The 13,247-nt window shown below is 44.0% G+C and overlaps 1 protein-coding gene across 3 annotated transcripts in view; it reads left to right on the forward strand.

Moving 5' to 3' along the window:
* The window catches only part of ABH1 (ARM repeat superfamily protein), a 61,208-nt gene that overhangs the window by 5,422 nt on the left and 42,539 nt on the right, over positions 1-13,247 (forward strand). For all 3 annotated transcript variants that reach the window (XM_086813126.1, XM_086813128.1, XM_086813127.1), the window contains exons 13-14: positions 626-694; positions 796-914. In XM_086813126.1, coding sequence (XP_086669252.1) covers positions 626-694; positions 796-914 — 188 coding nt within the window. The remainder of the gene's footprint in view (positions 1-625; positions 695-795; positions 915-13,247) is intronic.

The raw sequence follows: 13,247 nt of genomic DNA on the forward strand, positions 1-13,247 counted from the left end.
TGTGCCAGCATATGGGCTATCCACCGGCTGCCCTAAGGTGAGATGTGTCACAAACAGCCTGCAGAAAAGGTCTCCAAAGTGCAGTCACACAGTGTTATCACGAGCTGGGTCTTCATTGGTCTTCTTCATGCAGTTATTTGTGCCATGTGGTGTGGTAGAGAGAGGTCAGGAGCGTCTTTTGATTGGCCTTGATACTCCTCAAATAATCCCTGTGAATGTTGGTGTAAAAGCAACTCTTTGATTGCCAAGATATATGGTGTTGACAATGCCTATACTTTCTTACCTTTCTTGGATCCAAATAGCCTGTCAAACACCTTAGCACAAAAAAAGCAAAATCCTTGATTTCTTGGTTCTTGCCTCCATTTAATGGCCATCAAGCAACCCATGCACAAAAGCAAAGTGCTAAATTTAATCAGCTTTGATACACCATCTACACTAGAAACAATGAAACAAACTAGAGGCCAGACTAAATTGTACGCAAAATTGTTCTTCTTCTTTAAAAAAAAGCATCTCAATGTGTAGGTTCCTTAAGTTACCATGCAAGTCTTTGGGTTTGAAGATTTCTTATTTTTTGATTTTGAGGTTGATTTTTATGAGGTAATGTTTTTTTTAAAAATGTATGCAGCTTTTTCTACTCCCTAAGCCACCATTCAAACCAATTTACTATACCGTTGTCATCATTGACATATGCAAGGTAAATTTTTTCAACTTTACTAATGAAGAATATGTTTCCTTTTATTTTAGCAGCTCAAGTGACACACATATACATGTCTTTAACAAGTGGATTACTTTTAGGCTCTTCCTGGGGCATTTCCAACTGTTGTGGCTGGAGCTGTCCGTGCCTTGTTCAACAAAATTGGTGATCTGGATATCGAGTGCCGAACCCGCTTGATTCATTGGTTTGCTCATCATCTGTGAGTCGAGTTTTTGTGGCCACTACTATTCAGCTAGACAAATCAGCTTCATAACTTGTAGGAAAATAATACATGCTTTTTTTTAATAAGCAAGAACTACTGCAAGGCAATCCTCCATCCATTGTCATGGAAAACAGAAACTTTCATAGCACTTAACTAACATGCTGAGATTGTAGAATGATCACAAAACTTGCTTCATCCTTTTGAACCCTCCATATTCATGTAGACATGAAGGTTTGTGCGTTTATGGAGTTGGGTACAATGTCCCTTCCCCTAATTTGGAGTTAAGAGATATGATGCAATAACTTGCTCTTGTTTCTTGTGTAGTCCTTGGAGATGTTTGTCACAAGTACAGGTGTGGACATACTTAACTCCCCTATTTAGCTAGGATTAGGAGCTTTTTTAGGCATTGACGAGACTGTTTATGGGATTTTTGTCATGGAAAACAGAAACTTTCATAGCACTTAATTAACATGCTGAGATTGTAGAATGATCACAAAACTCGCTTCATCCTTTTGAACCCTCCATATTCATGTAGACATGAAGGTTTGTGCGTTTATGGAGTTGGGTACAATGTCCCTTCCCCTGATTTGGAGTTAAGAGACATGATGCAATAACTTGCTCTTTTCTTGTGTAGTCCTTGGAGATGTTTGTCACAAGTACAGGTGTGGACATACTTAACTCCCCTATTTAGCTAGGATTAGGAGCTTTTTTAGGCATTGACGAGACTGTTTATGGGATTTTTGGTGTTTTGCTGTCCAAGGACCTGGCCAACAGCTAGGGGCAGTTTTATGAGCCTATAAATAGCAAGGGTTAGTTCATTGTGTATTCATCTGATCCCTGATAGGTGGGACATGTCATGGGCATAGGAGATTCCTTTTGAAGGCCATGATTGGCTAGTATCTATCTATATCTTGATATATATATATATATATATATATATATATATATATATATATATATATATATATATATATATATATATATATATATATATATATATATACAGAAAACAATGTTTCAAGCTGTAGCATCTCTCTCTCTTCTCTGTGTTCATCTTTGCATTTTTGCATAGTTCTTTAGATATGCAGTTCTTCTGCATGTTACAACGTTTTAGACCATGCTCCTGTTGCTCCCATAGATCTCCTAAACACCGGACAAACATGATTAGTTTCTAAATTAGGGGTTTTGCAAACTAGCTCACCACCCAATCATAGGTCTGCATTGGTAGACCACCCCCAAGCACAAGGGCTAAGGCTTAGAGTGGACTGTGTCCTAGGCTTGGGCATCACAGTCACATTGGTCGGGGGACGGGAACGGGGATGGGGAATGCGTGGAGGTAGGGAACGGGGACGGGGGGTGGGAGTCGGGACCGTACACAAAAAAATGCATCAAAATATCCATCAAATGTTAAGTATTTATATTACATTTGAGTACTCTGAACGAAAGCACACAAAATAACACAATTCATGATTCATAGTACAAAAATAGTGTATTGGTATTTTGACTCTAGAATGCAGATACTAGAAAATAAACCATGTCTACATAAATATAGCTTGGGTAGTGGGCCCTAAAGGCTGAGCTCCACATGTGACATCCAAGGTTGAAGCTTGCGGTGCTGCGCTAATCTAAAATCTCAATTAGAATCCATACTAAAGGAAACGTTGGTCTCATTTTCATGAGCATCAGTCTTTGTAACCTCAATCTGCTTATTCTCCTTCTCTTGTTGTTGCTCCCTTACCCAACATACGTAAGTTGGCACACTTGCAAAAACCAAATCACAGGATTTTTTCTACGCCTAGGCGGTTTCCCTTCTTTGATGCAATGTGACTATAGGAGCTCCACAGTTGCTCCAAACAAGAGGAGGTCACAGCTTGGTTGAGAATGCCAATAGTCAAGTGTTGTGAATCTGGTCCATTTGTTTCAAAATCCTCCCACCACAAAGCTGCCCCAACCGGAGTCCGAATCTTTTGTGCATCAGGGCAACCATACGTGCCATGAAAAGATTATACTCTGCAAGTGAGTCTCTTATTTTGTGCCTTGCACCAGGATCTGGCACGAGTCTCTCTAAGATAATCTGCCAACCACTATTTGCCTCTTAATCATTTTTTTGACCCTTGCCTTGAAACTCGGGGTGTAAAATGTATGCTATTGCATGCAAAGGAGAATGATACGCATTCCATCTTTTGACACAAAGATCTTGAACCATCTTATACTTGCTCTTGAGAGCGTCCTCCTCATCCTCTTCATCATGATCAAATTGCTCCTGCTCTTTAATGAGCTCTTTCAATTGCTCAATCATCTTGTCCATGGCCTCATACCAATGCACATCCTCCCAAAACTCAAGATCTTCAACATCATCTTTGCATTTCCACCCTCTAGTAGTAGAGGCTAACGGAGATGTAGTGAACTCATCACTAATGAAAACCTGACTCAATGCGGCACTACATGTACTCAGTCGGCCCAACATCAGAAAGTTATACGCGAACCGTCATAGTTGTTCCGTACGGCGTACGACACCATATCGTACGGAATACTATACGGTACGATACCGTATGGACTCGTATGAACTTTTTCGGGGAAATTTTTTTGGGATTCTTTTACTTGAGAAAGGAGGGTTGAAATTAGGGTTTTCAGCAAAAAGGCCAGGAATTACAACAAGAAAGAGAGCTGTTTTGTTGAATTTCAGTCATTGGCAGTGTATAGGAGAGTGATTAGCACTTGGAAACACTCTTGGAAGCTTGGGAAATACCTTAGCAAGCTTGGATATGGAGTTGGGAAGGAGAAAGTGCAGAAAATACAGCCCAAAAGCCCTCATGAAGGACAGAGGGAAGAGTGAGGGGGTGAGTTGTCCACTCTAGGTGGCAGGTAGGTGCTTTGTGGAGCAAGCTAGAACAGACACATGGTTGGTTACTCCCTTTGTACAAAGGGATAAGGTCGGGGCAGTGGACATTGGGTTTTGTCCACCTCAAGACATGAGTGTGAACACCGGGCTGGTCATAATTTATAAGCGAGTTTTGGTCGCCCAAAACTTAATGAAGTGTGTACACACTCACTTATAAATTAGTGCTAACTCCTAAGGCTAGGTTTATGATCAATACTTATCACCTGTTTCACACGCACGATTCACGGCAGGCGTCCCCTTACACGGAACTACACATTGGTTTTCCAACGAATATAGTATGCGCGGCATGCACTTTCTCTTATGTGTGACTTGGGTTGGTGTGAGGTCATGTCTTTTTCCCTTTAAGGTCCGCCTTTTGGTGAGGAATGCTTGCTTTGCCTCCAAAGCCTCAAACTTGAGGATGAGTGCGCATCCTTTGTGGTGTCCTTGCCCACTCTCCATGCCTCGACGAAGGAGGTGTTGGCAATTCCCATCTTCCTACATAGTGCTATGGCATCTTCTTTTGATGAGGCGCCTTCCTTCCATCTCGCCATTGACATGTGGTGCTCGGATCTTCTGTCTCTTCTCCTCTTCAAGCGTGTCATTGATGATGTTCAGGGGTGAGGGTGGGTTTCATTGTTTCTTGGTGACCTCAATACAATTGCTCGCTTCCTCCACCTCCCTCTTGTCTCTATGTCTTTTCGATCATTTCAGTCCATGTGCTTGTCTCACTGGTAATTTTCTCCTCCTTCTCTTGGAGGGTCTTCACTTGCTCCCTAAGCATATTCAGCCCATCATTAATAGATGGTTGAATTTCACCTTCCTTATATTGCGTGCATGTTTTCATATTATTGTTTTTTGCTTTGAGTGCGGAGACGGGGGCCTCTAACCTAGTGATGAGTAGGGCTTGTTGGCTGTTTTTGGCTTCCACCATCTTAATCAATTCTCCCCACATCTCATTTAACTGGCTCATCAACTGGCCTGCATTTCTACTTTCCATTTATCCCTTTCCTCTTGCATGGAGGCGCACCACGTGCACATAAGCTTGTCTTCCCTTGGTATTTCTCCAAGCTTCTTCTCTATATTTTCGATTTCCAAATCTTGCAACTTGCATACCTCCTTCATGGCTGTCATTCTTGCCTTAACATGGGAATCCATGATCTTTTGTAAATTACTCCATACGTAATTGCATTTCCTTTCTTTTTCACCTGTGGTGCATATGTTTGGAGAGTTCTCCATTCTTGGACTAAAGGGGTCCCCTCTATGTCGGTTCCTAGGAGTAAAGTGCTAGCAGGTAGGGCCCATGAAGCAGAGTACGGGAGGTATGTGTCACAAAATTTCTCATTGCTTCTCCTACTGTTCATGTGTGGCATATGGAGCTTGACATGACATACATATATGGCTTGTGGAGCCTGACATGGTGTGTTTGTATGGCATATGGAGCTTGACATGACTCTACATGTATGGCTCATGGAACCTGACATGATGTGATTTCCTAGGACTAGCTATCCTGGTGATCTTTGTATTTATGTTCTAGGAAGATTCTGAAAGGATCATGAAGCCCTAAACACTTTTCTTGATATAACTGAGCACATGGGTGTTTCTCCCGTCTAGTTGCACTCGTGTGTGCATGACTTTGATTTTATATTTGGATGACTTGTCTTTTTGGCCTGCACAATGCCTCAGATTATTGCTTGTGTTGTCCAAGGGACCGGGGACGTCTGGGCACCTTGTGGACATGTATGTGCACACTTGTTTGGGACTATATGTGTTTTGCAGGTGGAAAGTGTCCCTAAAAACCCAATTTACAGCTTTATAACGCTTGCACAATCTCATGTGGCACTGATGGCTTACTCCTAATCATGTGTGAGATCATCACTAGGGGTCTCTCCATCGGCTTCCACCCATCATATACCTCTCCCGTATATCTTAGCTAGCTCCCCTCTCCATCTCCTCCTGTGGTACAAACTCGGACTCCAAATGGAGCTCCATACAATAGTGTAGGTGTGACTAGTCTGTCAAATAGCCATAGCTTCGTCCTCGGTTCATGGAACTTTATATGTGAGCACTGCCTCTCAAGTGAGCCAAGGGTTGCATAGCCACGCATCAATTTGGTTTCGGCCGCTTTCGCATAGACTGTGGTCCAACAAATGTGATCCCAAGATACCCATAAGAGGTCACATGCTCCACGAGCTCTCAACTGTATGTAAACTGCAGCGTGGATCTGCCTAGCCACTGCAAGGAGGTATTAAAGATCATAACCTTGGTCTTCCCAAGCTTCACAGTGAGGTCCCGATGCTCGCAAAAGGCTTGTAATGCATCCAAATGCCTCTGTAGCCCCTCTAGTGAGTCGGAGAAATGGAGAATATGGTGGTCTGCATATGATAGGACAGGTATCAAGACACTTGCCAATTGTGCTCTGGGTCCTTCTTGTCTGTCTATGTAGTCCAATATCTCGTCAGTGTATAGCCCGAATAGAGTAGGAGACAGGGGGCAGCCCCGTTTCACCCCAATAGTGCTATGTATGACCTTTGAGTCACCTCCTAGGGCCCGTACTCGGCTAGTGACACTCGTAAAGTGTGAGGATCCCCCAAAGCATCTGCTAGTACACCCATATCTTGAATTCTCCTCATCAATCTCGCCCATGGGACAATGTCAAAAGCCTTGCATGAATCCACAAAGTAATAGTATATCCGACGCCCGTGAGCTCTCCCCTCCTCAATGATCCCCTGTAGTGTGAGGTGTCTCCTCTGGAAACCTGCCTCTTCTAGTGCTCTGAGTCTCTGTTCCTCGGCCCATCTGCTGAGCTCATGCTTCAAGATTGATCCATAAATCTTGGCCAAAGTGTGACCAATCATAATAGTCTTGTAGTTACCAGGGTCCATGTGTAACTTGGTTGAACACAATGCTAATCAATACACTTAAATACACCAAGATTTAGTGGACAACATGCTCAATATAAGAAGTAATTTGTTGAATTCACAAGAGACGCACAATGAGCCGGAACGGCCGGCCCCACCCTCAAATAAAGTATATTGATCTTGGGAGAATCAAGTACATAGTGTCATGGGCATTTCTGACCAGAGTTCCATACCAATGCATATAAATACAGTTTTGCAAACAAAGTGGTTGTCGGTGTGGACTTGCAACTCACACTACCCTCTCAAGTGTCCATGTTCCCTACCATTTGCTCTCTATTGTTCCACCAACACAAGGTAGCAACAATCTGCAAGATAGTAGAGAACACTACATAGGGTATGGGATCTTGTAATTTGGTTCCTCCCTCCTGCTACTTGCTTCCATATTTAAGCATAAAAGCTTACCAATTGCAAGTAGAGTTGATGACAGCCAAAGTCTTCACGATGGAAGTGCTTAGAGTGTTGAAATCTTCGATTTGTCGCAATTCTTCGTGACAAAAGTCTTCAAGAGGATGAAGGGGACCTTGGGAAAGCTTCCCCTATGGTTCAACTCTAGAGAGAAAGGCTGAAATTAGGGTTTTCAAAAAAAAGACCAAAAATTACAGCAAGAAAGAGAGTTGTTTTGCTGAATTTTGGTCATTGGGATTGAATAGCACTTGGAAACACTCTTGGAAGCTTGGGAAACACCCTAGCAAGCTTGGATATGGAGTTGGGAAGGAGAGTGCAGAAAATACAGCCCAAAAGGCCTCATGAAGAAGGCGCCTTCTTCTTGAGAGCGAGGGAAGAGTGAGGTGGTGTGTTGTCCACTCTAGGTGTCATGTAGATGCTATGTGGTGCAAGCTAGAACGGACACATGGTTGGTTACTCCCTTTGTACATAGGGGATAAGGTCTGGGCGGTGGACATTGGGTTTTGTTCACCTCGGGACATTAGTGTGTGCGAACACAGGGTTGGTCATAATTTATAAGTGAGTTTTGGTTGCCCAAAACTTAATGAAGTGTGGACACACTCACTTATAAATTAGTGCTAATTCATAAGGCTACTAGATTTATGACTAATACTTACCACCTGTTACATGCCACATAACCATGTCAGTAGATAGTTTCACAGGCACGGTTTGTGGGCGGGCGTCCCCTTACCTGGAACTACACATGAAGCAAGCATGAAAACATCATGCAATTTCAATTGCAAGCAAGCATATAAAGATGTTGTGCAATGCAACATTGGTATGGACAATCCCCATTCATGAGACTATACCAAAATAGACGCGCTACAAGCAAGTCACGACTCACGAGATACTAGACCTAATGGAACACCAATCCACCAGGCATTTCCGGGCATGTACATAGAGGCATAAGTCCCAAGAGAAAGCCAATTCCACAAGCAAGTCACGACTCACGAGATACTAGACCTAATGGAACACCAATCCACCAGGCATTTCCGGGCATGTACATAGAGGCATAAGTTCCAAGAGAAAGCCAATTCCACAGTATCACATGAGTGGCATTAATCCCCGGTATATACAACTGCCATGGACGCCATCCAATGTATATTCATGATGAGAAAGCATGGGTGGACCAATTGGGTGGCCAAATGGTGACATCTCCCCGGCTTCTAAACAATTGTCCACAGCTGAAAAGCATCCAAATATGTCTGAAGCACAAGCGGGCAATCTTTGAAGAACTCTTCATCTACCCATTTAGCATCAATGGGAAGATAGTTCGTAAACTTCACGAGGTAACGCCTGACAACTTTGCCTGTAGCAAGCTTGCGTTCCTTGTGATACACAATTTGCTTTCGCTGCAAGATCTCCTCAAGCTCATCCACTTCTGGTGGATCCTCAATGATCGTTTCACTGGGCTCCGGCCCTACATACTTGCGAAGGAGACTCTTATGAAAAGCATTGTGTATGTGCCAATGACTAGGCAATGCCAATCTGAAAGCCACTTCATTGATCTTCTCTATCACTCGAATAGGCCCCATAGTACTTGGCCGCAAGCTTAGGATATGCACCCTCTTCGCCAGGCCTCTTTGCAAGTCTTGTTTTTTCAAATTTCAGCAATACCTAATCATTCTCTTTAACATCCAATTGCCTTCTATGCTTGTCGATAGCCTTTTCATGCTCGTCTTGTGACCTTGCAAAAGCAATATCCAAGTCTCAAACGGGGCGTTGTTGTATGCTCTACAAGCGGTAAGTACTTCTCTCAAGAAGACTTCTGATCCGCCACATAAAATTTCAAAAGATCCAACAAGGCTGAATTTGTAGCCTCACTTTGCCCATCCGTTTGAGGGTGATAAGCTGATGAGAAGTCCAATTTGGTGTCCATGTTATCAAATAAGGTCCGCCAAAAGAGACATGTAGTCTTGGGATCTCTATCTCCCATAATGGACTTCGGCATTCCATGATGCTTGAACACTTGTGCACCTTGGTGGGTCGGTGGCAAGTCCATAATGAAATCCATTGTAATACTTTTCCATGGTTGCGTGGGAATAGGCAATGGCTGAAGCAAACCTGGTGCCTTTTGCCTATCAAATTTTACCTTTTGACAGGTGATACATGCACGTACATATTGCTCTTATGTCCTTTTGCATGGCTGGCCAAAAGAAATACCGCTCAATCATGTGCGTAGTTGGCGTTATGCCTCTATGACCAGCATATGAAGGAGCATGGCACTCATTGAAAACCTTTTGCCTCATGTCAGACACCACACATAGGAAATTATCTTTCATAAGATAATCCTCTTTGATCACATATGAGGCATGTGCATGACCAGCCACCAAATCAACCCAAATTGTGGCAAAATCAGCATCCGTATGATACAAATCACGCATGGTAGACAAGTCTCCATGAGAGGCAACTGAAATAGCTGGTACATACAGCTTCCGTGACAATGTATCTACCACTACATTCTTCTTTCTTGGGATGTGCAAGATCTGAAAATGAAACATAGAGAGGAAATTGGCCATCCTCATATGTTTCTCTGACAATTTAGTTTGGATAAGAAAATACCTCCAACTCTGATGATCTGTCTTGACAGTGAAATTGGCCCCAAGAAGGTAATGTTTCCGTATGGTAAGTGCATGAATTACAGCCAAGAGCTCTTAGGACAGGTCCTATGCAGTTTCTAGATGCATCACATTCCACACTGAATGGATTTTGCAAATCCGGACCATGTGTAGTTGCATCTTTCAATTTGAGGAATGCATCCCTCTCTACAATAGTCCAGTTGAATGTGGTGGCCTTCTTTGTCAAATCATGCAAAGGAGGAGCGATCCATGCAAAGTGCTGAATGAACTTGCGGTAATAAGAGCATAATCCAAGAAAACTATGGATCTCATTCACCAAACTCAATTCGGGCTAATTCCGAATTGCATCAATCTCTGTAGGATCCATCCGCACTTCATCTTTGGACACAATATGCATAAGATAATGTGGTCGCCTTCTTTGTCAAATCATGCAAAGGAGGAGCAATCCATGCAAAGTGCTGAATGAACCTGCGGTAATAAGAGCATAATCCAAGAAAACTATGGATCTCATGCACTGAACTCAATTCGGGCTAATTCCGAATTGCATCAATCTTTGTAGGATCCATCCTCACTTCATCTTTGGACACAATATGCCTAAGATAATGTATCTCTGACAAGAAGAACTCACGCTTCTTTGCATTTATGAAGAGTTTATGCTTACGAAGTTCTTCAAAAACAATAGCCAAAGGAGCTCTATGCTCTTCTTCGTTCTTCGAGAGGACTAGGATGTCATCAAAGAGGACACCTGTTAATTTCCTGTATCCATGGAATATGCGATCCATCATTCTATTGAATGTAGTTGGTGCATTCTTAAGACCAAAAGGCATAACAAGATACTCATAAAGCCCAAATGCTGTCTTGAAAGCAGTTTTATATACATCCTCAGGCACTACACGCACTTGATGATACCCACTCTTGAGATCAATTTAGCTAAAGCATGGCGATCCATCCAACCTGTCAAGGATGTCGTCTATGCGTGGAATCGAAAACTGATTCTTGATGGTGAGCTTATTCAAATGTAACATGCGGAAGCTTCGGGGGAGATTGGTTCAATGCTCAGAAATCAGCACACTTGTCGTGACGAAATTAACGCACAAAACTGAATGTAGATGTGCAGAAAAAGAGAGAGAGAGAGAGAGAGAGAGAGAGAGAGAGAGAGAGAGAGAGGGAGGGAGGGAGGGAGGGAGGGAGGGAGAAGAGGACATAGTATTGGGCCCTTTGTAGGGTCCCCACCACGAATGGTGTATTTGCTTTTATTAGAATGATGCAAAAGTGAAATAAAAGAATGAACCTAAACCTTCTTGGCTGAGGGAAAATCCTCTACCCTTGACCTTCAATCCTTCACTCCTTCTGCGCTAGCTTATCCTTGGTTGTCCTGGCCCTTTGATCATGTTAACCTATGGCGGACATTGAGATGTACTCCTTTTTACGTCATATAATTATTTTACGTATTCTGAGTCATGGGTCGGGCTTGTCGGCACCACATGTAAAGGGTAAGGGGATTGGGTGATTGCCGATGAGAGGTGCACCTCGAATTTCATCAGGATAAGGGTTAGGATCGGCCGGCCATGTGTGGGCGCCCATGTGTGAATAGCCATGTCACATATAAAAGTCAAATGTAACCTAAAACCTCTCATTCTCTGAGTGTTGAATACAAGGAGTGCTCTTGCTTCATCTTCTCCATCTCCTTCTCCAGCGTGTGTGTGTGTGTGTGAAAGAGAGAGAGAAAGAAAAGAAAGAAAGAAAGATATATTAACGTCTACGAGAGGCCAAAGTCGGCCTACGAGACAAAAAAGAATACAACTGTGTTCTTCCGGTCATCGGAAGAAAAGAAAGAAAAGAAAAGTGTGCATGTGTTTGGATACAACTGTGAATCATCACGGATTGGTGGAGCCCATCTACAAACAATATTAGGGGGGGTGGGGATGTGGATGGAGTGCTAAGGCAAGATGCATCTCTATATGCTGAAGGGGTAGTACAAGCATGCTATGCAGATCTATGTCTAACTCCATCCAGTGCCATAAGAGGGATATAAGATATCATACATCGCCGATGCTGAGGCTGTGAATGGCGTGAACATGTACCCTGAGTTTGAATGAAAGCGAGCTACCCTCTCCTGTGTCTCCATCTGGTGTCTCATTCGGATAGCTGCTATCTCTCGGTGACGGAGTCGGGGTGCTCTATGTCCAGTCTGTCTAGGTCTCCTCCTGGCTCTCAATTCCTCTGCTCTCTGTGCGGTCACCCCACGTGGTACATCAGCTGGCACTGGCATAGCTCTCTGGAAGAAATCTGTGAGCTGGGACTGTCTCCCACCCCTAGTGGGAGCGGGTGTCTGGAGGACTCTCTCTCGAGAACTATGAAGCTCTAGTAGTAGTCTGCCAAGCTGTCGCTGGTCCGAGGCCTCCATCAACTGATGTAGTGAAGAGTGCTCCTCAAACAATCCTGCATATCTATCTCTGACCCCCTGGTGGGCTCTACATCTACATACAAAGTGATCCTCAGTCTCCACCTCCTCGCGGCACAATCTGCATATCCGCTCAGCTCTGGGAACCCGTGCCGCTCTCCCAGCCTCTATCTCTAGATGATGTGATGAGACTCGTAGCTGTCCAATAGCAACGCGAGAGCTGTGTGGCATGTATACATCCATGTACCGCGGTCGATGTATAACCCATCCCTTGAGATGCTCATAAAGTGGTCTCTGTAATACAGCATATTCGATGGTAGTGGGCTCTCTGGTGCTGTCCATGTCTTTTATATGTAGTGCTGCCATATGTCCTGTCTCACCACTCTGTTCCTCTCATTGAGAGAGAGGTAACCCCGTGGAGGAGACTGATCATACTGAAAAGGTGGCAACCGCTCAATGTCTATCCCATGATGTGAGAACCACTGTAGCATCTGTGCATACCAAGATCCAGTGTGTCCAGCCTCGGCCAGCTGTCTGGATGCCTCAAAAGCTCGGCGGGATAATCTCTCCGTGGGCATCTCCCTCATCCTTTATATAAAGCAGATCGTCTGGAACAATGCCTCCACCACCATAGGTGGTGCAACAAACTCAACTCGAACAATGTTGTGCGAGACGGATGGTTTGTTGCGTATCATCCTCGAGAGCATCAAGATCTGTGGTCCCTCGAGCTGTACCCATGTGGAGGCTGCAAGCCTTGGTGCCCAAACCGCTGCTGCATACATCAAGGCTGGTGTCACTAATGTATCAAACAGCCACCCCTTCGTGCGGGGTTCCTGAAAATGTGCCTGATGACACTGACGCTCAAGGCCAGCAAGAGCTGCATACCCCCGGGTCACTCTGTCTCGGACTGCCTGAGCCATGGAGAAGCGTCCACCTGAGCTAGTAAATGTGATGCCAAGGTAAACATCAGAGCTCACCACCTCGACCCGCCCTCCTGCTAATGTGAGAGTAGTGTGGCTCCTGACTGCGGGTGAGGTGTGGAAGATCATAACCTTGGTTTTCCCAATGTTCACTGTGAGACCCTGCTGTGCGCAGAAGTCA

Source organism: Cibotium barometz, chromosome 19 (genome assembly GCF_041138505.1).
Source record: "Cibotium barometz isolate CiBa-2024 chromosome 19, ASM4113850v1, whole genome shotgun sequence".
NCBI lineage: Eukaryota > Viridiplantae > Streptophyta > Polypodiopsida > Cyatheales > Cibotiaceae > Cibotium > Cibotium barometz.